General features: G+C 41.4%; 1 protein-coding gene across 5 annotated transcripts; it reads right to left on the bottom strand.

Moving 5' to 3' along the window:
* Nucleotides 1-265: 265 nt before the first annotated feature.
* Nucleotides 266-27973, bottom strand: GXYLT2 (glucoside xylosyltransferase 2). 5 transcript variants are annotated; one of them, XM_032985676.2, is made up of 10 exons: nt 27887-27973; nt 26617-26875; nt 25903-26052; nt 25399-25483; nt 16831-17020; nt 16483-16614; nt 9892-10143; nt 8741-8864; nt 5339-5511; nt 266-4600 (listed from the first exon to the last, which is right to left on the bottom strand). In XM_032985676.2, the coding sequence occupies exons 5-10, from the start codon at nt 16969-16971 to the stop codon at nt 4418-4420; spliced, it is 1005 nt and encodes a 334-aa protein (XP_032841567.1). In that variant the 5' UTR covers nt 16972-17020; nt 25399-25483; nt 25903-26052; nt 26617-26875; nt 27887-27973; the 3' UTR covers nt 266-4417. The 5 variants fall into 5 exon arrangements, with proteins under 5 accessions (XP_032841567.1, XP_042655520.1, XP_032841564.2 ...); XM_042799586.1 differs by lacking the exons at nt 26617-26875; nt 27887-27973 and having other exon boundaries at nt 25903-26055; XM_032985673.2 differs by lacking the exons at nt 25399-25483; nt 25903-26052; nt 26617-26875; nt 27887-27973 and adding an exon at nt 25123-25162.

The following is a 27973-nucleotide window of genomic DNA, read 5'->3' as shown; positions in this document are numbered from 1 at the left end:
GGTCATTGTAACACAACTGGAGTTGTAGCATGACCCATTAGCATTTTGAGGAAAATTAAATGTATGTATTTGTCTCTTTCAGTAACATATCCAATATAATGATCTCTCACTACAGTAAAATTGTAAGAGTGACATTTTTCTCTGCTTGATGCAGACATACCCTGTATATATACACTATAACAGCACTAATACTAAACTCCTTCCCACCAGAGACAGCACACACACACGCGTTACATTTAAAAGAAAACTATCAGAAACACAGAGCTTGCTTAAAACTTCATTTATTTGTACTGTAAGCCAAAGGATCTTAATCAACACAGAAATGCACTGCTAGGCCTCCTTGGGAGCTATAAACAATTGGTGCACTTGTCAAATAAAAATAAACAAGCAATTAAATGATAAAGGTACAGAATTCTTTACACATGTGCTCTTGTTGTGTACACACACACAGAGCAGTTTCCAGTTTCCACCTGAAAGTGAAATGATAGCGGAGCTATCTAAGCCCACTTGGTATGATGCAGGCAAATAGCCTAGAAAAACTCTCACATTATATAAATGATGCAACCAGATGCTTCCCACTCTGGCAGTTCTTTGTTGTACAATGCGCACTGGTAGCCTGACACTTTCCTAAAAGGCTTTGGGCTAAAAGGAGGTGTTCAGCAGCTCTTAATAAAAAGCCCCTTTTTATCTATCTTCAGCAAGTTCAAGTATAATAAAGCAAATTTAAAACCTGAATGTTTGACGCTGATACAGCAAGGACTTGGTTACACGCTTAACTTTATGCACTGCATAGAAGCCTACTGACTACACAGGCAAAATTCAGAGTATCAGACATCTGCTGGGTTAGGGCTTATGTTCGGATGGCTGGGGCACAGTTCTCCGGGCTCTACCCTGCTGTCTCTTTCTCAGTGTGAAAGGTGATTCTCTTCCTTTGTTATCAATACATTCCGTGTGCTGGAGCCTCTATTCATTTCAGGAAAACTATTTTTGTTTCCCCCCTACGTATGATGACACTGCTCAAGGTGTTGCATTAGCAAAGGTGTTTTGGTTACATTATACCACTGGAAATAACTAAAATACACGAGAGGAAGGGGAAATGACGATATAAAGTCTATATAAGTATTTACACATCCCATTATTAAAATAAATGAAGGCTAATTAACAAGGAATTAGCCACAAGTATGAAATACAAAATGAATTAAAACTGGTTTCTAAATAAGATTAATATGAGAATCCACTACTGATAAAACCAAAATATAACATGGTTTTAGAAGCTGTAATAAAATATAAATTAATAATTCTAACAATAACAAAAAAATATCAAAGTTACATAATTGTTTTAAAACACTTTGGAGAACTCAAGTTGTAGCTATTTTCTCAGAAAAAGCACAGCAGGGGGGAACCTCCCCCATTTTTCCTGCAAGTTGATATTACATTAACTAAAGTCTTCATGCTAAAGCATATACTTCATATATTTTAATAGGTGTTGAGAACATAACACAGTTCTTTCTAAACATAATGTAGCACCTCCTGTAAACATAAAAAGCACTGTTGTAATCTCTAATCGCTTTATATGCAATAATGCCTTTGTTTTGTAATGAATTCCATTCCTTCATTTTAATGTGCCTATAGTTGCAAGGTTCTGCTGAATCATAGCTTACACAATCGCAGCCTCCTGAACTTCAGAGGCTTAGCACCAGAGTTGCAACTGTCTGGGCAATAAGATTTTTGCTCTGCAACTTTCTGTGGCTTGTAAACACCATAGAAATGAGGAATTCAGAGTGCCCAGCATGCGTCTCATCTAGCCTCGTTTGACCTACAGTCAGCTTTACCCCGGTATTTGAAAATAAAGATCAAAAAGCAAGCTAGTATTTTTTACAAGTTCTCAGCATTGCTAGCCTGAAAGGTTTACCTGTCGTATGTTAGGCTTACATTACTTTAAACTTTTTAAAACAGCACGTTGAATTCTCCTTTCATTGTTTTCTGGCTCTGAAGTCTTCCAGGTTCATTTGGGTTGAGTTTTCAAACTTGTCTCTGTGCAGAGAGATGTGCTCTTCTTTTTAAGTGGCAACCAAAACTTCAGGTAAAACCAGAAAATACTAAGGCAAATTGCACGAGACAGGAACATCTACACTGAAGTTTATTAAATGCCTTTCTGGGTCCCGGGCTTCAATCAAAATAGATGCAGAGCTGCCTCTGTCCTTTGCACATCGATTTACACGTGTGGCAAAGGCTGCGAGATAATGGATCTGGGTGAGAAACAGGCACGAGCTGCTGATTGGAATTTGGAGCACACAGAGGCGCAAAGAACAGAGGTTTCCATTTGTCGTGCCTGTGAGCACAGGCCTGCAGTGAAATCGCTGGGGCCGAGGCCGTTTGCCCCTTCTTCCAAGCCTCCAGCTTAACACCTCTGTCCCTCAGATGACTGTCGTGACGCTGTTTGCCCTCTTGTGTCATTCACCCAGCACGCTTGCGGATGCGTCACGGACATTTTCACACTCCAGCGTTTGGAAAAAGTTTGTCGGCACTTCATCCCGTGTACGGGCTGTTTATCTGGCAGCCCCAGAGGCCAGCAACGCCTGCATTTTCCCTCCTCTCGTGAGCTGCCACACAAGGAGACAAGAATGCACAAGCTCAAAGGACTTTCTCTTGAAGTCTGTTTTCTTATGAAACTGTGCATCAGTCCTGACTCGATGGGGTAGAAACCCCCAAAACCACAATTCTTCAGAAATCCTACTTTTTAACTTCAGAAACATATCCCTTCCCTCATCCACACACCCCAAATATTTATCTCTAATAAATGTGTGTCACCTGTACAGGACCTACAATCTGTATCAGTTTTCCTTTCATTAGAGAAAAGCTTCATGTATCTCACCCTCCTCAGCCCTCTCCTACTTTGCCTATTGGATATAAAAGTGAGTAGTTCTAAGTAATGGCTAACTTTTACAGACTTGGAAAATAATATCATTTTCTCTGCTGTTTTCTTCAAGCACTCACCTACGCACACCCTTCAGGGCCTACGCTTAGAAAAGATCCTCGGGGAGTCTGCTCTTGTATCACTGCTCTTTAAGAGTGTCCTCACTTTCAGTTCCCCTGTGACTTGCCCCGAGCACCTTTCAGCTACCGCAAGTTTTAATAAGCTCTTGTCTGTGCATATGGTAAGACGATCGTCATACTTTCAAAATCTAAACTAAACGGAGTATTTTAAATAAACATCAAAGCCATCTTGTATCCTCTTTCACTTTGAGGCTATTCATTATCACCCTAGCATAAAACTGTCAGCTTCCAGGAACGCAGGTGCCAGGCAGAAATACATTTATTTCTATGCCCCAGGTTTCTGGCAGAGCAGAAAAGGGGAGTCAGAAGCAGCATTCGCCGTCTCCCAACATAGGGACGGAAGAACAGTTGTCGGTGGCATACCATTGTTACTGCGCAGTAAACAGCAATTAAGGAGGATTAATTAAAGAGGAAAACAGATGAATAGTATCTGGGTTTGTACATTCACAATATTCTTGGACTGTGTCTAATGCAATTAGTGTTACCAAGTTAGGGAATACATTCTTAAAACTGTAAGAGACTGGAGGGGAAGACCATGACCGTATCCACGCAAGAAAGGATTCCCTTGCTCTTCTCCATCAGCTGTGCAGGTGCCACAGCTTCCATCGCACCGCCCTCCCATTTCTTCTACATGGCCTTCCTAGTTATGCTGTAATTATTTTCCTTCTGATTCCTTCATGGGAAGCCCTCAAGAAACTACTGAAGAGCAGAAGGGAAAAATGACTAGACAAAAAGTGCGGTAAAATACAAAGTAAATAGGCACTTCTATACCCCTAATCTTTTTAAGTAAGAGAAATCTTAGGTCCTACATGTGAAGAATAGCAGGTAATACACTTCAGACAGAAGTGCAATTTTAAGCAAATACTTTCCCTTTACTATGGTAAATTTTAACTCATCCTTTCACAAGAGTGAACTTTTCTGTAATTCAGCATTCTCGTGACAGTCAAGAATATTTGCCCTGCCATTTCAAGAGTTATATTCCCTATGTTACATAGCTCAAACTGTAACTTCTTTGTCAAGCCTAAAATCCGTACAAGCTTTTGCACAACTTCAAAAAAAATTACAGTGAATACAGCTGTACTTAAATAACCAAACTAAATTTGTCAAATAAAAGTGAGAATCATCACCTCTCCCTGTTGCAACCAAGAGTTAACACGGGAAGAGAACAAAAGGCCTAAGAAAGGACAGTTTAGGTAAACTTCTAGGATTTCCTCTGGTTTTGTATTTTCAGGGGTTATTAGGAAGTTGGATAAGGAAAATACTTTAATTCTGAGTTTCAGTAAAGGAGTTCATACTCTTCATTTATATGCTTCATGAGATGGGTGCAAAAATTAAAAACTGCGTAAAAATATAGCTACATTTAGTATCTGTGGTTGGCCCCCAAGTAGACAATGACACGATTTTCATACACCTTCTTCATAGTTTTCTCAATTTGCTTCAAAAACACTTGTGGAATTCTCCCACATAAAGTGTGCACTGTATCCAGAAACTTAGACTGCAGAGGGTAGTACAAAGACTGGAAGAGATTGTCTTCAAATGGAAACTGAAGAAAAGAAGAAAGGAATTATTAGTTTTCACTAGTTACAAAATGGCATTTCAGAAGTTTCTGTAAGATAAAACCTTATATAGGTAAGAGATGGCTTGTCCTTCACCTTCCCAGAGTGTCATCAAAACCTATCAACTTCAAACACTCACGCTTGATGGTGCTTGCTTTCCGAAGTTACCCTGGGCACATTACCTGAAATAGCCAACTTCCCAGAAACTACACTTCTAGAGTCTGTATTTAAAGGAGATTTACTAATGTAGGGATACTGTAACGAAACGTATTTTAGAGAGTGGATTGGTACACATGCAACATCCAAAGTGGAACTATGGATCTGTGTCTGTATGCAAGCTTCTGCCTTCCATGTGCCCAGAGGCTCTAGGTGCTCAGGGAGGACAAGCTCTCATTGGGTATCTGGGGACCAGAGCTGCAGCGCCAGCAGGAAGAACTCCATTCAAACAGTTTTTTTCCCACCTCCAGTATTACAGAAAAGCAATTTATCAGCCTTTTTGAGTAATTTACTATAATATGAAGGAGGATCATTTAAACCATCTCAATTACACTCGCGGAGTAAAACAGGAGAGGCCAAAGCAACCTTGTTATTTGGTGTCTGATGCGTATACGTGAAGCACAGCTATGCTCAGCCTGATCTGCTGGAACAGCAACCTGAGTGACCCGGTTAAAGCAGTCATCTACATGGAAATGAAAGGACTCTCTCTATCGAGACAGAAGACTTACATCACGTATCACTTCATAGAGTGCCTTGAACGTTGGCTGCTTGTCATCATGGTAGACACCTCTATTTCCATGCAGAATAGACACACCTTCTTCTTCTGCACCTTTACAGTTGCTCCCATACATACAGTGATCGGGCCGGTAGTTCCACTGACATGGAAACACATAGAGACACTCTGCCGGTGTCAGCCAGGGGAGATGGTGTGGGAAGAAAAAAAAGACATGTCAGACAAGAGTTACAACAAACTAAAGCATGTTTCTGTGAAAAACCTGGGACTGATGATCAGAAAAATTTCAGTTACTTCTTTTGCAAATATCCCAAGCAGCAGCTAGATATAGAAGTTTCCTTTCCTCGGGGTATGACTATACAAATCTCAGCACTGTTAGACCTGAGCTAACAGGAAGAGAGGGCAATACAAAGACGGGGTGAAAGCACAAGCCAAGGGAGCGTTTTACAAAGCTAAAAGTGACAGACTCAAACCCAGAGAGAACACACCAGGTGCCATTATCCAGGGTCCCCGGTCCTTCTAAGAAGTTTCTGGAGTTACAGAAATTATTAGGGAAGCACACAGAGCAGTATTATGCAAAATCCTGACTCCTTCTGCAGACAGCATGGGAAAGCTTGCAAAGCATATCCAACACCTGCTGCTGAAGCTTTCACTAAGGCTATGACCATTTTTTATACTGAGAAACAGCAGAGCATAAGAGGTAGTGTATTTTATCCATAGTCCTTCTAAGAGTTGTCATCCACTGATTTCACAGGTCTAGATTATTTAAAGACGAGCCTAATTTCTCAAAAGGACTTATAACCTTTCTCCTACTTATTTTTTTTTAAAAACTTTCTCCATGCACTCACAGTAGCTGCAATATGCTTATAATAAATCACACCAGTCCCTGTGAGCTTTTTGCTTCAGAAATGGAGAACAATGAATCATGGCACGATGCCGGCAGGTCACATCACAAGGACTGAAGATTGAATTCTTCACTTGGCCTTTCCTACCTTCCCAGGAAGTCTGCAGCTGGCCCTGCGTGGTTCTTGAAGCAGGAGAAAAAGTTTCTGAAACATTTCTTCCCGTAAGGCCTCTCTAGCAGGACACTTCTCCAGAAAGGGTGGATTGTAAGTGGATTCCATTCAGTCTGACCTATCACACGTTCAGAATTGCCCCCCAGTGTTTCTGAAAGGGCAGGAAGAGCAGGAACACCTGATCCAAACCCTGTTGCGCCCCGCGGGGATCCTTTCGGGAACCCTGAACAGACATCTGCCAGTGCAGCTCATCGGCAGGTCACTCTGGGGAGAGGACGTCATCAGGTGCTTATTAGCTTTCGTACATGTCACTTGAGGATTCTTCATCTTCTCCTCACCGTGACGCTTTTGTGCATCTTTTGCTGTCACAGCTGGACTCAGACCCTAGCTGCCCTGCGAGCCTTCAGATCCATCAACTGTCAGAGCCGCCTTCAGAGACGGGAAAAAGGGTGCATCTCTTCAGGCCCTGGGTAACACAGTTCTGTGTAGATTTAAGCCAGTGCACTGCATCTAAAAAAAGTCACCTGCAGCACTCTTGACTGATTCCTTCCCAGGCCAGTCTCAACAATCCAGCGGTTTAAAACCTCAGGAAGGTCTAGTTTTCTGTTTTAACTGTATCCAGTTCTTCTGTTTGCTTTTCTTGTGCAGTCTGATGTTACATAATGCGCAAAAAATTATTTATCAGTTACAAGGAAAAGAGACACTATAGTGCAGAAAAGTCTCAAAGAGTCTCAAAATGTGGATTTGATGATAGAGAATACTCTCATCACAAAAGTGAAGTATTTTTGCAATCTTTGTTTTTTCCTCCACACTTAAGTTAGCAGCTTGAGTTTGACTTCACAACTAATCTGGCTTCATCTTCTTCCTCAAGTAGACCCTATTCCCATAACACTAATTTCTTTATGGAAATTAATTTATGATTTCATAATGAAGATTTCTTCCACTTTATTTTTCCCAAGGATTGAGGGTAATACATGGTGTACCAGGGATGCTAATGTTTGACATCTGTCTGCAGTAAACAGATGTTAGCTTATTGCTTTACTTTTGCTCTCTCCTTTTATTTGCCTGGATTTGGGTATATCCAATTACCTACCCTGTGACTCCTTAGAGAAAAAGAAAAGGGAACAGAATAAATAAAGATAAATACGAACTTATTCTGTTCTTAAAATCACTTGAGGGAATACAAGGTCACATAGGAAACAAAGAAAAGCAAGTAAGAATGGATACTCAGCATCCATTCAGAGGCACGAAACAAGGTTCTCAGCTTCTTTGGGAAGCACGTACTATGCTACAATTTTGAAATCCTTGCACTTCTCACATGTTACTGTTTTTGGAAGTGCCTGAAGTCATTTCTGTGTGATCAGTACAAAATACTTACAAGGGGCTGAATTTCCAGAAACTGTCTCAGCACTTGTGGAAAAAGTCACACCCTTTTAAAATAAAGATGCCTAAATTTGCCAGTTCCTTGGAAATACACGCTCATGAGAACACGACTCCAATTCAAGAGGAAACAAAGGACAAACCTAAAATGTTACAAGCTGTTTATGGAGGCACTGTCCAAGAGTGACAGCCAGGAATCAAATATGACATTTTGCTGGGCTGACAAGTACAGACATATTGGTCACGCTGGTCCACACGAGAACAAGGTTTAGCGAGACATGAAGTCCTCCACAGCTCTTCATAGTCCCAGAGCAAGCAGAATACAGAAGAGTAGAAAATGCACAAATCTAAGCAGCGGAATATAGATGACACCATCCCGGTGCCCGCTGAGGACGGATCGTTCAGCTGAGAGGCTGGAAGTGTTTTTCTCAAAAAGTAACTTTTAGTGAAGGAGCGAAAGTAGGGAGGGCAACAGTTTTAGACAAGATACTCCAATGGCTGTGTCCATTTTCGGTTTATAGTAGCTTTGTTAGTCATTTGCATAAATATCAGAATTTATTGATATTAACTGAATAGCTGAATTTCAGAAAAAAATAGAGCATAGCTTTGAAGAAAGTCTGGCAATTTCACATTCAAATATACGTCTGAAACAAAACATTTTCTGCAACTAGGCCCTGCTCCAGTGACACTCCTAAGTACACATACAACTTGAAATTCATTCCCGCATTTGGTTGTTAATATTATACTTCCTTATTTTGTCAGAATCTCCAGAAAGCAGATTTACATATTCGATGGAACCAAGTCCAATCCCCACTATCTGCACCACTTTCAGAACTATTTTCACAGGTTGTCAGTCCTAGGTGCACTGACACATTAACTTAATGCCAGAGTACATTAGGCATATTACAAATAATAAAGTGCACTTTTTTTTTTTTTTAATTTTTCAAGTTCAAGAAATTTCCTTAACACAGATAATCATGACTCCAAGAATCATTACTTACCTGGGTTAAAGTAAAAAATTATATTTAGCAAATCCTGGTCTCCCCATGTAATGTAATTTTTGTACTTTTGGTATAATGGATATAACATTTCCTCCCAAGTCAAACCACTCGGTATCATGCTGTTCTGCAGGGCAGAGAAACAGAAGCAATGGGTTAATACCACGAACAGTGATGCGATATATGACTCAGAGTGTGGCACCCACGTCTTCATAAGTCTGTTAAGCCATGTCATATACCTAGGTGAAAAATGAGGAACTGCCAGGAAATGTTAGACCTGGATAGGGTTGGAGCAGCAGAGCTGACTGTGCTCTTGTTTATCTAAACAGGAAGGCAAGGTCTCCTGGGTCTAGCTCTGATGTCAGCTCCTGCTATTCACAGTCTTCCTCTTCTGAGCAACAGGACGGAGAAGAAGTGGAAAAATAACGCAAAAATGCAGGGACAAGGTGAAAACTTAAGTATAAAAGTGAGGAAAAACGCGGACTAAAAATTATCTTCCCTGGGAACTGTGATGTTAAGAGCAAAGGCTTTTTTTGCTGAAGCTGTTCCTGTAACATTATAGGAAATCCCTGGCTTTGATTGAGGAACAAGACTGCTTGGGGTAAATAAAGTTTTTAACGAGATTAGAGAACACGTGCTCAGTGAAACTAATAGAGATTTGACAAATCAGGCCTTTCACAAAAGAGGGGACATGTCAGATATCAGTGAAAACGTTCCTTTCTCATTTCTGTCAATTCATGGAGTCACTTGATCTGCAGCAGGATACAAAATTCTATTTACAGCAGATGCAAAAGATTACCAATTTCTCTGGATATTTACATCGAGCCTTCCAATTTTAAAAACAATACAGTGACTGCACTGAAGATCCTTGCGTTTACTCTTTCGTGTATCTTTCAAGGGAAAATGAAATGTTGAAGAAGCCATTTTTACTACCGCTAACAGACTGCTTCATCTGCAAGTTCCCAGTGCTCCAGCCTCTTGAAGAAGTTTCACTTGTTTTAATAATAGTTTTTACTATAATTGCTTTTAGTATCCAATTATATCTATTCTGTATTTTTCAGATTTGCAAACTTTATACAATTTCATACTAAGTTTTACAAGATGTGAAAAACACATAAAACCTTATTTTCTGCAACAGCTGTATTTCTTCTTACCTTGAACTGAGTGTTGCGTATCCGTGTTAAATTCATTAGCATCACTCCAGAATTGACTCCAGTTGTCCCGTAATAAGGGTGACGTGCAAATCGACTGTACCAGCCAATCTTTGGTATTTCGTGTTCTGGGGCCATAGCAGCTAGCTGTGTTGAGTTGAACTCTTTCAGGATGTGCCAGATGTCATCGATGGGCCTCAGGAAGAGAACATCAGTGTCCACATAAAGGAGAGAATCCACATCCTTTAAAATTACCTTTTAGGTTTGCATAGTGAGGAGAGGAAGAGACAAAAAAGAAACCAAATAGACAACAAAAAGGAAATTTATTGGCAAAAGGTACTTTTATATTAAACTGATAATTTGCAAGATGTTATTGATTTATCAGCTAAATGTAATTACACACAGGAACAACAGTTATCAGGTTATTGGCTTATTGTTTGTTTTGTTGTTTGAACTGCACAGCAGAACAGCTACCACACCACAGAATTTGCACCCTACGCTCCCTATGAAACAGTAATCCACTGAGCTCTCGAAAATACCTGCAAGGAGTTTTTAGAAATAAAATGCAAAGAATATATAGTTACATAGCTTTGTCAGTTCTTTCCAAGATCTGTAAGTGGTGAAACATATAGCTTCCTCCACTGACAGAAAGGGTAAGCTAGTACAACAGAATACTTTTCATCTCCATTTGGTATCATGTTTCCTTTTGCCTTTCTAATGACTGTTTTTCCTATTACAACCTTGTGCTCCTAGGAGACTCACATTCAGTATTAATATATACAAATGTTTCACATGAATTAAGAAAACCCTATCGATCTCAAAAATGTATACACATCTTCCTGAAGAACAAAATTTGCTTGGTAAATAGAAACGTAGTATTAAATCTTACCAGGTCAGATTCCGATCTCTGTTATCGGACTCCCTATCAGGAATGACTACAGTAAAGTCAGTCAAGTCAGAAGGGTGTAAACTGTATATTAGATCCAGGATATTTAATCTGTTCTGGCCAACAATGTTCCCCCTTGTGGCTATCCAAATCCTTACATGCTCATTCATGAATTTCAGTAGGGCAAATTATATAGTGCTTCAGCAATCCAAGAAAACTCTCCTGATACTTGCACCACCTATTTTTAAGGTTGTTTCTTAAGTAATAAATATCACTAGCTAAAGGTGACCATCAGTTCCAACTGCATTTTCTGTTGCTTTTCTTCATTATTTGCTAAAACTGTTGAAAAATTCCTGAAGGACTGAAATTTTCCTGGGTCTTAGACAAAAGCCCTATTTCTCTCTCTCTCTCTCTTTGAAAAGCAAATCCAAAAGGCTATTGATTTTCACCATGTTGTGGAACAGAACAATCGCTCTCTCATCCAATTGCAATGATACTAATGACAAACTCTCCTATTTATGCAGGTAACAATAAATTCTACTAAAGAAAATTAGTTCTACATAAATTGAAATGCTTCGTGACTGCTTACCTGTGAAATAAAGTGAACAACATTAAGATTTTGAACAAGCAGAGGGAAAATATTATGTTTAGGCGTGCTCAATAGGCATCCATTAAGAGGCCAAATCCATAAGTACTGACCTAAATCAGGTTTTTCACCTGACTGAATATCTCACGATTCAGTCTGACATTCAGCCAAGTTTAACAACTCCCTGACTGGTATTTTTGACATGATAACTACATGTTTTTCCCACATAGCAGGACAAGCAGGAGAAGGCAAGACTCTCTACATTTTAAACAAAAGTTATGCTTACAAAAAACTCCATGTAAACAAGTCCAACACAATCCAGATGGCTCTGCTGGATGGAAGGTTATAGAAATACACCATTTTCCCACAAAAAATACAAAACAGCAATTCAAGATATCAATAAATGAGTGACACAAATAATTCAATAACACAGTCAGAGCTCAGAGGCAAATATTTGCAAACTTCAAGTATCCTGGAGTCCAATACTAAAAAAAAGAAACAAGTAAAAAAAAGACAGCTACTTTAAGAGTAAAGCAATAGCAGACAGACAGTTGAAAAGAAAGGTTTTTTCAGTTTAAGGATATCCTGGATACCGTATATTATTCTGTAGCACCTAGAAGCCCTAATTCATATGGACCTATTATACGAAGTCATATAAAATCCTAATATATTAAAAAAAAAAAAAAAATCATCACCCCCCCCAATTTAGTCTATGACAGGAGATAACACCTGAATGCAAAGAGAGCCTGAGGGATCCACAGCACACTGTATACCATGTAAGATTTTTTTGAAGGATGCCCTGGTAGAGAGACAAGTTGAGGTGTTTTCCAGCAGAGGGTTAAGGGGGAGGTTTAAGGGTGCAGACAGACACTCCTCCCCAGCATAAGTGACAGCCTGAGCACTGCTTCTTCTAGCAGAAAAGTGTTCTTTCAGCCACCTTAAATATACATATAAATTTAAGTCTGTGGAAGTCAGTGGACTGTAATAATTTTCCTATATATCTAAATGGATTTGAACAGGTATTTCAGTTCTTTGTGAAGTGGGTGCCTACCAGCATTTGACTTCACGCCTTCTGCCTTGTATTCATCTACTCAGGTTTCATGTGCTCTGTTTTCTGATCTGTCAAAAGATTCTTCCCTCTCCAGTGTCTGAGGTGTTGTTGCCCTGCAGTGACACCCAACAGGCTAAAGGAAAAGCTGTGCTACTTCCTTTAAGCCCTTCACACTTTTCTCTCACATGTGAAGCGCTAAGACTTATCTAAAACCTACACGTGTCAGTTTGAATTGATCACATCCCCTTCTGGCTGTGCATTTAACTTTGCCTTGGGTAGAGGAATTTCATTTCAGAAATTGTGGCTGTAAGAGTTCGTTGCATAGCTCCCAGGATTTCAGCGGAGTTACACTGGGGATAAACTTAATTTAAATAATTCTGGCATTCCCAATGTCCCATTGCTTTTGGGCAGCTCTGTTCCCAAACACTGTTCCCAAACTAAATAGAGTTTTCAAATAAAATATTTTAGGCTTTACACAGCCCTTAAACCAATATTTAGTTTTTACTTATTCAAAAGCATACAAGAGGAGACAATGTATTTTTGACTCTGCTGATTTTCAATTCCAAAAACAGTCGAGCACCACAAGGCAAGCCTGTGGTATGAGAGGCCCTGCTCCAGCTTGCTCTGCCCGGGCGGGCAGCATGCCGAGCCTGCCAGGAAGGCTAACCAGGGGGACAGGACAGCAGGCTGGAAGTGACAGGCACCTGACCTGGAGCACAAGCAACACAAGACTGCATCTTGTAGTCTTGAGTTCACGCTCGCTAGCACAACACGTGTAGACATACCTGACAGACTGTGATTTTTGAAATGAATGGTCAGGAATATGGCTTGACTGTGCTTGTCTCCCTCCTCGCTCTACAGGTGCTTACAGCTTAAAAGAAATGTGATTTTTTTTTGTAGTTATATAGAGTATTCTTAGTAAATCTGTCAAAAAGTTCTGCACAGAATTGGCTATATTTAGCCTGACCACTTAAATACTCAATTATCTGTAACTTGATTTCACAACTTCTGGCTCCATAGATTCTCCCTGTGTTATCAAGGTTGGCAAGTAATAACACACTACTGCCTAAACACATACTGGTGTATTGTAAAGCTGTGCTACCTAATGGTTTGCAACAGTTAGCATGGCAGATTATCAGAGCTTTATCCAAAATTAGGGACAAATTACAAATCTTGATGCTAATGTAGCAGTACCATGAAGTTGAGTTACTAAACTTAATTGTAGTAAGTAATTAACTCAAGTTAAAACAGAGACGAAGACTTTTGTCTAGATAAGGTCCTGGCATCTATTCCCAGTGCTGCCACTGATCCACTGGGTTGGATAGTTCAGTGTACTCAGGAGGACAGCCATAATATAACAGGGATATTGCTAATCTACCTTAAAAGCTCTTAAATAGATTAAATGTTTTGAGAAGGGGTCTAAATGTTAGTTACTGTCAGAACTGAAATCATCCAAAAATCTCTTAAGCATTAGCTGATTGTTTTGGCAGCTCCAAAACAGCAATACAGAAACAGCTGCAAGCCAGCTCTGTGGTATGCAACTTTCATGACACCAGAAGTCAGTTTTTCACCTGGTGTCTTAACATCCATGTTATTATTACAAAACAGTTTCAAGTGATTGCTGAGAGCATTGCCCTCCTAGTTTATTTTTAAAGTTTCATTTTGTGGTCATGTTTAGATCCACAACTTCCTTACTCTGCCTTTGCAAATCCCATTGATGGTTTTATTGTAGTAGACTGCAGCAAGAGATTTAGACTTGTGAGATTACCAGGAGGCTCGATCTACTTTCCCTGCATGTAAGTGGCAAACGTAATCAGATGCCACAGAATGCCTCTACAAAATGCAAGATACTGTATGATCTTCCTTAACATTTTAGCAACGCACGTAGATTCAGCAGTTTGGGTATGTGTACATCGACCTGTTACCCAGGACAAAACAGTTTATTACTACAAATTGCAGGACCACATCCCTGAGCTCTGGTTTTATCAGTGAGTAAAACCATTGAAAGAGTCTTACACAGTTTTCCCTTAACGCATTCCTCATACCCTAATGCCCACTTTCACATGCCTGCTGGTGCTGCAGGAGAGGTTTCTTTGGCAGGAGAGGCACTTATGAATCAAAGGCTCACATTCCACTCGGGCTTAGCATTATCAGGAGCAAGACAATCTGCACAACTGAAAGCTAAACAGCTGATAAACTCAACTACTGCTCTCCTGGGGTCCTCCCTAAATCCAGTCACATTTTATGCCACTGCAGGGGAAAATTCTTAGTACAGGGAAGGATAAGAAAAAAAAAAAAGGATATTGACATCCTGCTGGTATTTATTTAAAATAAAAGTCTAAATAGTTCTCTAAACAATAACACTAGAAACCCTCCGCTCCCGCTGTGTACAGACTGGATTTCTACAGCACTGTCTCATTCAAGTGGGATATCAGAACCTAGTTATCAAGCACCAAACAAAATAACGGTGGCTGAAATTACCCAGAAACAGCCCAAGGTTCTGTCAGCCTGCAAACTTGAGTACCAAGAGTCCAACTGGACCCTTGCCACCTCAGCTATTACTACAACTTGCTTTCTGTACTATATCCACACACCAACTTGGTGTCAGCTGCAAGACTCTCAGACAGCCCCTCCTATTCAAAGCCATAAACCTCAGTCTGACCACACACAACATTTTGCAACTGCCCCAAAAGAAACAAACATTTACAGATCAGGCTGCCTCCTAGTTTTGCTAAGACAACATGCAACAGTCTATATGCCTCACAAGAAGTTACTGGAGAACTTCGGCGACATGTGAGTGACAAAAAAAGGAACTAAAAAAGCACTGCCCAGCCTAAAGGAGTCAGCGTGAATACATAACCCTTTCCTGTCATCAGAAGGGTGACAACAAATAAAAGTGAAACCATTTCTGTGATGAGAGTCTACCAAAATGACAAAAAATACCACATAAATAAGAACACAGAACTGTGTTTACCCAGTGAAAACAGCCCCATTTGAGTACATCCTTACAAACAATCTGTATTGAACAAGCTAACGCTTAGGGATTATTTTCCAGGTGATATAAATATTTACGCAGGGAAGAGAGGAACTCTGCTGAAGTTGGAGTTGCTTTCAGCCCATCTGGCCTTTGTGCATTTAATAGTCTATCCCTAAATGGCAGATAAGCAGAACTGCTGACAGCACATATTTTCTCACATATGTATTCATAGTCTACATATCTGGATGTGCAGCTGTCTTCTGATTGTTTCCATCTGAGAAAGTAAAGATTTCTTTGTCCCCCCCCCAATTTCTCACAAGACAGCGATGAAGAAATCTGGATCATGTGAAGAGCATGTCACTTCACTGGCGTCACCCCAATCAACAGCAGTGCACAAGACATTTTTGATAGATGGTCTCAATTCCAGATAAATTGCTTTATGCAAAAGTTCTTTCAATTTCTGATATTTCTACATATGCAAAATTGTTATCAACACCTTCCTTCTCTCCAGCAACCTTAAATATTTTCCAAGTTTATGACACTAAGTATTATACAGTAAATGACACAAATTTACAGTGAGCCTGAAGATCCCAGGATACACAGGGCTTCTGCATGAAGTCTGACTTTGAGCACACTGGAATTATTACGGACAAATCTGACAGTCTTGGAAAAAGAAATAAAGCTCAAGGAAAAGGGATTGCTGAAAGCATCAGTCTAAGGGCTAACATATGGAAAGGGAGATAGTGGGTAAAGAGGATATGATGACTGCACGCTGAAAAGAATGTTATTTATGGAAGGCATGCAGCATCTACCCTGAAAGCATCTGCCCTGAAAGAGCTCTCGCGCAGAGTCTTAAGAGTCTGAGAAGCTAATGGAACTAGAGACAAAATAAAAAACACACATCTTTTGTCAGCAGGAGAAAAAGCGAGGCTGGATTTCTGTTTTGCCTTTTTAAGTGGCTAAAGCACGGATTAAAATACCTTTAAGCACATGTTTCAGCCGAAAAATGGTTTTAATACTACACCAGCAAAGCTTCCTTTCTGTCGATTTAACCTTTTCCTAAAGCAACCTACTCAGAAATCCAGGTGCCTTACCGGAAGAAAAAGGCGCTGGGCAGCACATGGTTTGAATAACTTTTTCCATTCCTGAGCATTTCCTACTGAGAAGGTTATTGGATAAATGTTGTATTGAAACTTCTTTGTGTATGAGGAAGGCCATTCCTTTAACTGAAAGACATGGGGGGAAGAATTAGACACTACATGTTATGTAGCTTTTTTGGAAAAAAAAAAAAAAAAAAAAAAGGCATGCATAAGGAATTTATAAACCACATACAGTAAAAAAATGTTTAGTTGCTACTTCTTGAATTCCATGTAATTTTGTTCAGAGATTTGCAGCTTATAGCTTACTCATTTATTTATTTACCAAATGACAAAGAAACTCACCTTCTTTTCAAATTCAGGCTTAAGGGAATCCTCAGCAAAAATGTGAAAACAGAGCCTCCTGTTGCTAAAGAGAACTGCTGATTTCAGCATGATTAGTGTCTCTTCCAGCCGGTCCCCACATGCCACAACTGCCAGATGCATACATTGCAAAGATGAAGGCTCTTTCGAAAGTTTCTGTTCTCCAGGCTTCCTGAAAAATCATAAATAAGCATATAAAAAATACTGAGGTAAACCTGAAGAGAATTCTGCATTAATAGATATCAGGGGTTTTCTCTTCCCCTTCATTATGCAAGAGATCAGGAGGACTTTTTTTATGATTAGCTATCCACAGAAGATGCAAATGGCATGCCAATTCTGTCAATGGTACAAATCAAGACTGTTAAAAATACGACACAAAGACATATGCTATTTTCAGAATTTTCTGGTTATTTCGACATTTCTGGATTTGTATAAATCACTGCACTACATACACAGATGAAACTAATTCAATAGCACCTCAAAACAGACAACAACTTACTCTGTGCAAATGATAGCTTCTTTTCCCAGTTTAGACATTATGAAGCCAGAATAGCCTTATTAACTACCTAGCCAATTTTCTAACACAATGCAGATTACAGAACTACATCCAGTAATTTCATTACCAGGCCCATAACTTTTGGCTAGACTGGAAGAAGACATCCATACTTCAAAAAAATTCACTCCATCCATATGTAAATTATTCTAACAGTCAATTAATTTTGCTGTTAAAAATGCATGCCTTAATCCTGGCCTGAAGGTACTGGCATAGTTTCAAAGGACTGCTCTCCATTTCACCCAATGGAATCCCTGAGATTTTGCTAAAACAGAGATTTAAAAAAACAAACATGTTCACATGTCCCAGACGAATCAGACTATATTCCACGAGTAGTCAAGGGCCAAACTATGTTTTTTTCACTTAGCACCCATCTGTGCGGGCTTTAAATACATTTCCCCTACACTATAGAGCAATCTGCATGTAAAAGGCACACTGAAGCTATTGGCTGGCCAGAAAAATCAGGCTTCTTTTCGGGAGTTGAAGACATTTTGAAAATATGGCCTTTTGGTTTTGTGTGTGTGCCCCCATCAGTATGGAGGTAAAATCACATCTTCCAGGGATGCTTCTACCCTATCATATTCACATTCCAACACGGATCGCATTTATACTCCATTACATGGATGTGTGCTGACAAAGCAACTGAATCACAAACATCGTAATCATTACAGGAGAGTTCAAAAGGCTAATCACAGATCACTACCAGTTCTTGACATATCGCTAAGCAGAGGACATCAATCCCTGCCTCTTCTCAGCACACAGAATTACATATATACAATTAATCATTAAAGCTAATACTAGAAACAAAAGTCCTAAATAAAGAAAAAAATGACAGTTAGTAAAGCTGTCATTATCTTCTTTTTCCAGACGTTAAAATGCCACTCTGTATAACAGCAGCGTTCTATGCTACAGAGTAATCCACTTCTCTGTCAAGGAATACCAGCCAATGGTACTTTACTAACTATACAAAGCAACATGTTTCATTAAGGGTTTAAAGTCTCAGGCTTTAGTCTTAATTAAACCCCAATTTCATCAGTGCATAAATAATGGAATACTACATCTATGTGAAGTGGTATTTACTTTCCAACCTATTAGTGTAAAAACCACTGAATTATTGAAGTGAATAATTAGCTGCTCACACAGATCCCCTTTTCCCCCCTTCTCCCTATCTCTTTAATGTTTCCTCTTAATTGAGTCTCTAAATCAAGCCATATGCAGGATGAGAACTGCTTTGATATAGCTTGTGGCAACGGAATTTACTAGGAGAGGGACTCAACTCTAAGCTTTTATTGCAGCATTTCAAAACCCAACACCAAAGCACTAAGCTTTTCTTTGCAAATTTTAGCCAGAGTGAACTCTCCATTATGCAGCTATTTTGTAGTGAAAAATCCAGTATATGTAGACAAGCACTTCCAACACACAGACTCAGCAGAAGCAACCCTCGATGAAAGCAGAATGCCCTGTAAGCCCACGGGAGCTACGGACGAACAAGAGACATCCCGCCTGCCAACACAGCCACCCTCCCAGCCCCAGAGAGGGGAGGGCAGAGCTGAGCCTTGGAGACGAGGAATTATGAGTCAGAAAGGCCTGGGCTGAAGGGGTTCAGGAGCCTGCAATGGCCCAAGTAGCAATAAAAATCCCCCACAAAAGGAGCACGAGGTAGTATTTGAACTACTTCAGTAGTAGTCCGGGACACTGAGGGCAACAGTTAGTCAGGAAAGTAGCAATGAGATACAGAACATTTTGCATCTTTTTTGTCAGTACATAAGGACTGTGAAAACAAAGGTGAGCTAGAAAGGGAGATAAAAGAGCATCCTAGCAGGATGCATTTAACAGTAATTTCAACTAAGCCTTTACAAAATCACTATTATTATCCAGAATTCTGAAAAGAGGCATGTGTAAAAGCGAAGTCAAACTGCTAGGAAGGCAAACGAGCAGACTACAGCAAAAAACATCACAACTCCCCTTCCCTCCTCTGGTTTATGCAGCGCAGGGAGGGGAAGGGATGGGGAGAAGGAACATCTGGATGAAAGGATATCCCTTAAAGATCTGCAGGACACGGCCAATGTCTTCAAACAGTTCCAGTTTGACCAACAGCATCTACGATGCTTCTGCTTTACACTGAATAAATGGCTGTGCTGGTTTATCTGAATCCCCTCTGGAAGAGAAGAGGGCCTCCCTCCACCACGTGTTGCCAAGAGAGAAACCAGAGGATAAACCTTAGCTTGTAGTTTTCAGGTTTTCTTAGAAGGTACAGACTGAATCCTGATCCGGTAACAGTGTATCTCCTCTAATTGCAAACGTTTGTTTATCCTGTGGTTACCGGTCAGTGATGCAAACATACAGGGAGGCTAAGAGTTTTCTGAAACACTACCTGCTCTGATGTTCCTAGACAATACAACAAATAGAATTGATGAAAGATGCATATTTTGTTTTAAATGAGGAGTATGTTAATACTGTGGTAAACTGTATAAAGGATAAAATGTGGTACACATAAAAAACAGCTGGAAAGGAAGAGAGACTATATTGCTGGGTTATCAATCTAAGACAGTAATAGGCTTCTGACATAAAGAAGTAGTGGTTGAAGGGTAAGTGAGCTCCGTTTCTGGCTCTATTTCAGTAAGTCAGCCCCTGCAAAGCTTTGGGTGAGTCGTTAATTCTTTATGCTTTAATTGTCCTACCTGTAAAATGGGAACAGCTGTACAGTAGTAATAGTTACCTACCTCAAGAGACTTCCAAGCACATTAAAAAGCACATAGATCCACAGAGTACTACAATTATTATTATTAGCCAATTCTTCCTAACATTTATACGTGCCTTCATTCATTTATAGTCCAACTTATTGGTTATGGATAGTCTATAATGGGATTTTATGACCTAACTTAAATGTTTAAATGCATCTAAAAAAACACAGTGACATGGGCCTTAAAGTTTAATGTGTTTGACAAGAACAAATAAAGAAACTATATACACAAGGTCTTTGATGCCTTGATATCCTTCTTCTAATTTCAGTACATAAATGTAGCTTGTCGATACATTATAAATCTAACTTATATAACATGTCAAGCTCTTTGCTCTGTTCTCTGTTTTACCCATCTGTTCAGAGAAAATTGCTTCCTGCTTTCCCTTACCTGCTGTTCTCCTATTATATTACTATACGGCTTTAAAATTAAGCACCGCTGCCTAAGATTAAGCACTACAGAAAACATCACAAAATACTTGCAGAATACATCCCTATGGAGCAGCTGAAGACACACTCGGTAAGATGTATCACCATAAAATGTTTACAGCAGAGGTCTTCCAACAACACAGACCAACTCCCATCCGGTTGCCCAATGGTATTTTATTTGCTGCATGGATTTTTTTTTTGACAGACATGGGCACTGACAGCAGAAGAAGCCTGAGTGCTCAAGCACAACAGTGTACATTTCTAGGTCTTGAAGTTTAGAATACATACAATTTTCTTATTAGTCACAGCCAAAGTATCTCAAACATAATTAACCCAAAACCTGTCTAAATCAATCCAGATCCATTCAAAATAATGCATTCCCATTTCATTACAGAGCCTGTTAATCTATTCAAGCCTTCAAATTTATTCCTGAGAGGAAGATAATGTATGCAGATTCTTACAAAATGCAATATAGTTGTTATTTTTTGAAACCTTCTTCATATTATGATCTCATTTACTCTTGCAGCATAAACAAGGTTAGATTTAGGCATTGTATCAAAACTGGTGATTCATTAATAGGCTCCTTTCCTCACAGTCAACACTGAGTCAATGTCCCAGCAGTGGCTCCATTATATGAAACACATTCTCTTACACTTTAAAATATAAATTAGAAAGGCTCTAAATGTTTTAAAATAGTTTTCTCACTTTAATGCAGTTGCACAAAACTTACTGAAGCTGCTGTCAATCAAAAAAACTACTGAAGTTTCAGCCTCCTTCCACCACTCAAGAGAAAGGGGAGAAAACCAAGCAAAACCAGAATGGATGTTTGTATCTTTTTTCAAGTGGGTTCTTTGTTTGAGGAGTATGAGGTATTTGGGCCTTCAGCATGTTATTACAGGCTATCAAACTCAAGGCGAACTTGCATGTGTGCGCACACAGGCTGCAAAGAAAGAAAAGTATCTTGACAGGCTGCCATCTAAGAGATGCTTTGCTTTGGAAAAGTCACTTCCAGGGAACTAAATGTGCTGGCAAAGGTTCACTTCCCAAGTCTTGCCATGCTGGTTTAATAGAAAGTGTGGTCACATCTGCCCTTCAAATGTAAAATAACCCTTCTGCTTTTTGATACTTTGCACACATCCGTTTGGCACATATTTATAATTCTGCATATGAAAAAAATCTTACCGAAGGCATAGGACTTGCTACTTCCAAGAGGAAGGACCAATAAAACCACCACCAAAAATCAGTTTTCAAAGCTAACCAGAAACTTAAATGCAATGCTTATCTAGATTTGCCGAAATTATCTAAAGACCCAAGCAGGACACATGAACATATTTACTAACATTTGCTAGGTACCAGCCAGCTCATGGTATGTGACTAAGCTAAGCTTTTATCATGTATGACTACTTACATTAGAAGAAACCTGCATTTCTTAAAACTTATGCCTTCTATTATTATTATGTGACTACAGAAAGTGTTATTATAAAATCCCAGTTAAACTACAATTCATCTTGCCTGCAACGTGACTGATTCTTATAAAGCAAATGCACATCCCAGATAATGCCTCTGATTATTCCTGAGTTTAGACCAAAACCTGCGTCCTTCTGAAGGAACTCCATAAATCAACTTGGCAAAACTAATTAAAAAAACTTTTTACAGTCACATAGACGAAACTTTGCTAAGGTTATTTAGTCAATCATGCAGCCTATATATACCATGATCAGATCACAAGATCTTACAGAGTCATAATCAGATTTTTTATTATCCGGAAGGAATCAGATCATTTATGAACTTTTGCATCAAATGAAAAAAAAAAAATCTTCCTTTGCTCATAAGGAGTAACTAAAATAATTATTTCCATTATAGGAATGGATAGGCAGTAACAACACCGGCTCAGCATGTTACATTGGATGTGCCTTACTGTAAGCACATGCATAAGCAAAGCCTATTAAATCAACAGGAATACTCACTGCTGAAGTTAAGAACTAGTTGTCTGTTTCTTCCACTCCAAATTCAGGCCCCTAGAAATAGCCTCACACTGCTTTCAGTGTATCTCAGATCAGGCTTTTTAAGCCAAGCGGATCCCACCACCTCATGTCTTCACCATGCGAGTGCGGATGTGATTTGTCAAGAACGGCACCCGTTGGCGGCTGTTTCGGCCTTTCCAAGAAGGCAGGCATCTCCTTGACTTGGACCACGTTATGTCACCCACTCCTCCCAAAAAAGTTCTTTTTAATGGATACCCTCACTTAAATAAATTTTGTTTTAGTAGTAACTAACACAATACAGAATCTCTCAGCAAGGGGCAGAACCAGACCCACGGAATTGTGCTTCTCAGTTGTACCAACTCCTACTGGTGCCAGTGGTGCAGGATCACGCCCTGCCAGCAGATATGGGGGAAAAAAAAACAACCACCACCAAATCCCACAAAAAAAAAAAAAATCTGAAGAAAAGGCATGGTTTAAACACAGCATTGCTCCTTTTTTTTTTTTTTTTTTTTTTGTTATTGTTGTGTTGCAGAGCTTGTAAAAAGTACTTGCAAAGTCAATAAATAATAGAAAAGTTAGATAATGTCAGATTTTGGAACATGAAGATGCTGACTGAAAAGCTCATTGAAATGGAACAGTTGTTTACACTCTCTAGCAGTTCCGTATTTTCTGGGCTCATTCCTTCAGTGTTCTTCTTGATTTCCATGATAATCAGAGAGATATGCCTTAAAGAAAAATGACTTCAGGAGGTACAGTTGCTAGTGGAAATAATCCTGCTTTAATACATGCATTTGAATTCTGTCCATGATCCATTCTCAGCCACAGTAAACATCTCTTGCATTCAGTTGGGTAACAATGCTTGTAAGAAACCAACTGCTTTAATAAGTTAAGGAATAAGAGCTCAAAAAACCAGGAATAGTCTTTCATTCAGAACATCACTGTGAAATCATGAATCAAAGACACAAAGACATACCAAGTTAATTAGATATATGAGGTCACACTGACCATAATATAGTTGGAATGCAAAGGGGAAAACAGTCCTCCACCCACCGAAAGCACGCTGCCCGTATCTTTTGCTGAAGTAATTACAGTTTTTTAAAAAATACTCTGCCTGTAAGGTGCTGAAAGAGGAAACGCCACGATTTCAAACTATTTTTTAAAGTTCTGCTAAATTAATTTACATATGAAAAGCATACAAAACCAAAAAGCTCAAGAGCTTAAAATCCACCAGTGCCTCGCGGTTTGGAACCCAGTGGTACCACCCAGAAATAGCCAGCCACCTTCCCTTTTCCCTGTAGCATTAATAAAAAATTGGCAGAAGCGCAGCTCCCGAGAGTGACAGCAGCTCCGCACGCACTCCAGCCAGCGAGTGCCACATTCCCCACGTCAGCCTTCAAAACAAGGCCAAAACTAATGGAAAAGCAGCTATTTCAGAGGCCGCCCTCGCATAGGCAGGCAGAGGAGGTATTGCCCCGCACGGACACGGGCACCAGAAGTGGAGATATGACCTCCACGCACTTTCTTACCTCCACGCACTTTCGTGGCATCCCTGGCAACCACGCTCCAAGTGAAAACACGCAGGAAAAAGTTTATACTTCTAAAGCCAGAGCAGTTTGCACAAGGGTTTGTAATCACCGGTCACTCGCGGAGGCGCGGGGAAAAAGATCTGGGAAGCGCCCGCAGGACCGGGCGGCAAAGAGACATCAGCGAGCACCCACAGCAGAAGCGACCCACGGGGCACGCGTGGGGCTGGGCACGCCTGACAGCGGCCGGGCCGGAGCTGGGCAGGAGGTGGGGGGTGGCCTGTTGGGCTCCCCGCCGTTGCGCAAGCCCCCGGGGGGGGGGGGGGGGCGGTCGCGCGTGGGGCGCCGGCCGGTTCACGCGTGGGGCCGGGAGCGCGGAGGCGGAGCCGGCACCGTTACCTGGCGCTGGCGAGTCTGCCGCCGGCGGAGCTCCTCCGCGGCGGGCTCCGGCTGAGCCGCGGCTGGCGGCGGGCGGGCGCGGAGGGGGGAGCGGGCGGCGGGCGCGGCGGCTCGGCGGCGCTGCCCGCCAGCAGATAGAGCAGCAGGAGGCTGCCGAGGCACAGCAGGGCAGCCGCCACCTTGCAGGAGAGCCGCATGGCGGGGCGGGGAGGAGGGGATGAGGGGTCGAGTCAGGGTGCGGGGCGCGCCGCCCGCCCGCCCCTCCGCCCGCCCGCCGCCGCCATCGCCCGCGGCGCGGCCCGGCCCGGCGCGGGGACGTGGCCGCCGAGCCCCGGCCCGGCTCCCGGCGGCGGGGGCGGGGCGCGTCCTACCGTACTCTCTGGACTAGCAGCCCCGTCCCCTCCTCGGTCCCCGCAACGGGACGGGGTGAGGGTGGGTGTGTAGCCGGGGGGGTGTCGGGTCAGCCCGAAGCCGTCCGAGCCCCCAGGGATGGGGCCCGGTGGCCACAGAAGCTCTGGGAGGCGGTTCGCTGGCAGGGGTAGAGGGGGATGGCGGAGGCTCCGTCACGGCCTCGCCACTGAAAAGCGGGGGGTCAAGGGACGGCTCCTCGCTCCCGGGAGGGCAGGCGAGGGGGCTCAAAGGCACCTTTGATTTCCAGGTTTCTGCTTGTGCATGTGTGCAGTGCTGGGAGGGCGCACAGGAAGAGGAGCAGGAGGAAAAGGTGAGAGGAGAAACAGGTCTCTGAAAGCACGTTTCATCCCTCAGCGCTAAGAGGCGAACTGGTGTCGAGTTTCCCTCCACGCTGCAGCCCGTTTATCATCCAGCTACACGCTGTTCCCATCCCACCTGCTAGGAAGGAAGGTTGTACCGGGATAAACTTCAATGCTTGTACAACACTGAAGGAAATAAGCATCCACTTACTTTGGGGTGGCTTTGGACTTGTCCTCATACGACTGCTTGAATTACTTAGCCGGTCTTCCGTGCAATGTCAGCAGAGATCACAGCACTGTGAATTTCACAGAAATAAATCCTACTTAGGCTCATAACCTGAATTATCGCCTTAAAATGTACAGTATGACAGAAATACAAGTATTCTTGCCTCCCCACAGGGCTGGAGTTAGCTACGTGAAGAATGGAGATGCCCAGCATGGATTTGGGAGGGCAGGGCAGGTGGGGCCTCACGTGTCTCGCACGGTGTTTGTTCTGGAACTGAACCAGACCCTGCGTGGGCAGTTTCAGCCCCAGGGACTGCTGCTGAGCTGTACGGTGATGCTGGGGAAGCGCTGTGGGGCTGATGCCCAGCACAGCTCTCGTCACGCCTCTCCCCTCCGCCGAGGTGTGCTCTCGGCAGGGCCCTTGGATCTGTTGGTGTTAAAATCAATCCTCAGAGCTACGACTGCCCCGGGAAGCCCACCACTGTGCTACCTGCAGGGAGGCGTTCCGCGTCAGACAGGTCACTACGCCAGGACAAAGTCTCTTCAGCTTGCAGGTCAGACCCTGCCGAGGGCAGGGATCACCGTACTGTACCGATGCATCTCATGCAAAAGGGTGAACCTCCTGCTGCACAGCCCTGCCCTGTAAAGTCAAGTTTGCTTTTAGGATAACTCTGCCAAGAGTTGGTCCTTCGCTACTTAAATGGCCTTCACTTGGCAGTGAAATGATGCAGCCTGGCCACATTATACCGCTGTCACAACAATTCCCAACACATACTTTACCTTAGTACCAATGCAAATGCAATGAACGATTACTGTTTCAGAATTTCATCCAACTCAGATTCTGAGCAGATGTAAAAATATAAATTACTTCATGCTAAGAGAAAATAGAAATACTAAATGAGAAACTACAGAAAAACCACAATGCATAAACCTACGCTCTTTTCTGAGAATATACGTACAATAAACCCCTACCAAACTGTATGCTTAACAAATAAATGAGTACCAGTAGCAACCCCCTGAAATCCTCAACATGTACAAATGAGTGATTTTATACTATCAATAAAATCTCTTTCATATATAGGAGATGTGTCAGCAATGTCTGCATAAAAATACCAAGGTAAACGTTATGAAATCTGAAAAATATTCTAAGGGATTTTTTGAGACTTTTCCCTGTTTCTGTGCCATGCTGTAGTGCACCACTTACCTGCTTACTTGCACCGTTTTCTTTCAAATTAAGTTGTGCAAATATCAACTGTTCCGTGCCACCAGCGTGCATGCTCAAACAAAATCAGTTCCACTGCTGGACTGAAACAGGATTACAGTGCACAGCTTCAGGTTGGTGCTGCTGAATCCACTGCACTCTCCAAGTGTTCAGCTTCGGCAGCAAAGCAAGGGACTGGCCACAGTGTGCAGTCTTGACACATGACAGTGGCTGCTGAGAGATTCACACTGATGGCTTAGATCTACGTAGGGAGAGCCAGCTTAAGTAAAACTTCACATATCTTAGACTTGAACAATTTTACTAATACCAAGTGTGTTCAGCATCTTTTGTATTGCAGACACAGGATGATGGCATCGTCATATATAATAAAAGGCAAATCATTCAAAGGCCTGCACTATAATATAAAATTTCTTTAAGTAGCTCTGTAAGGAACTAATTTAAAGCATAGTTATATTTTGAGAAAGTCTTAAAAATGAAGCCTTCTTCGTCAATTTTATTTTTCTGAATTACGATTTCTAAGGTTGCGTAAGAGCTGCTATTTTCTGCTGCATTTAAAGATTCAAGCAATGTAATGCGAGAATAAATGACTGTGTTAAAAGAGCCAGGTTCCCAGGAACAGGGCTGTAACAGAAATACACCCTCTATAGATCAGGCATAGAAAGAAAATTATACCATATACTATCCAGCATGTATTAAATTTAAAAATTTCACTGTCTTATAACTGAGCTAAAAACCCAGGCTAGCAAATAAAGGTGTTTATATGCTACTTCTGGAGTATAAGTTGAACAACTCCAAGGGCTCTTAAAACAAAAGAGACCACGACAGATCCCTAGGAAGCTGTTTAAACACCTGAAAGTTGCTTCAGCACAAAACCCCACATTCGCCACAAACACGTGCCGTGCCCGACGCGCCTGCCTCACACCGCACCACCGGCCATCGATCCAAGAACTCTCTTGCTTAGTAGTGGCAGGTCAGGCTCTCAGGGAGGTTCATTAGGGCCTCCGCTGCAGTCACCGATATTACAGCTTATGTCCTTCAGTCACTAAGAAGCTGAACTATAACTTGATCTCTCACATGCGAACTTTACATACACCTACTTCAAAGGAAGTGGGACATGTGTCTAGCAGGTAACGCCACAAAATGTAACACCAAGAAACACGCTACATATTTACATCCCCGACTGTTACGATTTTAATCTTGTAAGGACTATTTGCAAGTTTGATCCTGAATTTATAAAGCCCACCATCCTTACCTCTAGAGACCCATATTGTTATCCTTAACTAAGAAAGCACAGGGGGTCTTTGTGATCCAGGATCCCTCCCTCTGGAGAAATAAAAAG

The sequence above is a fragment of the Tyto alba genome, unplaced genomic scaffold (genome assembly GCF_018691265.1).
Source record: "Tyto alba isolate M040663 unplaced genomic scaffold, T.alba_DEE_v4.0 Super-Scaffold_3, whole genome shotgun sequence".
Classification (NCBI taxonomy): domain Eukaryota; kingdom Metazoa; phylum Chordata; class Aves; order Strigiformes; family Tytonidae; genus Tyto; species Tyto alba.
This window is presented reverse-complemented; position numbering and strand designations above follow the sequence as displayed.

Coding starts and splice junctions, on each gene's coding strand:
- GXYLT2 (XM_042799584.1), bottom strand. CDS start 24,674: ATGCGGCTCTCCTGCAAGGTGGCGGCTGCCCTGCTGTGCCTCGGCAGC. Junction 5,512..8,740: donor AATTTTTTACTTTAACCCAG/GTAAGTAATGAT, acceptor TGACACCGGCAG/AGTGTCTCTATGTGTTTCCA. Junction 4,601..5,338: donor TCTATGAAGTGATACGTGAT/GTAAGTCTTCTG, acceptor TCTTTTCTTCAG/TTTCCATTTGAAGACAATCT.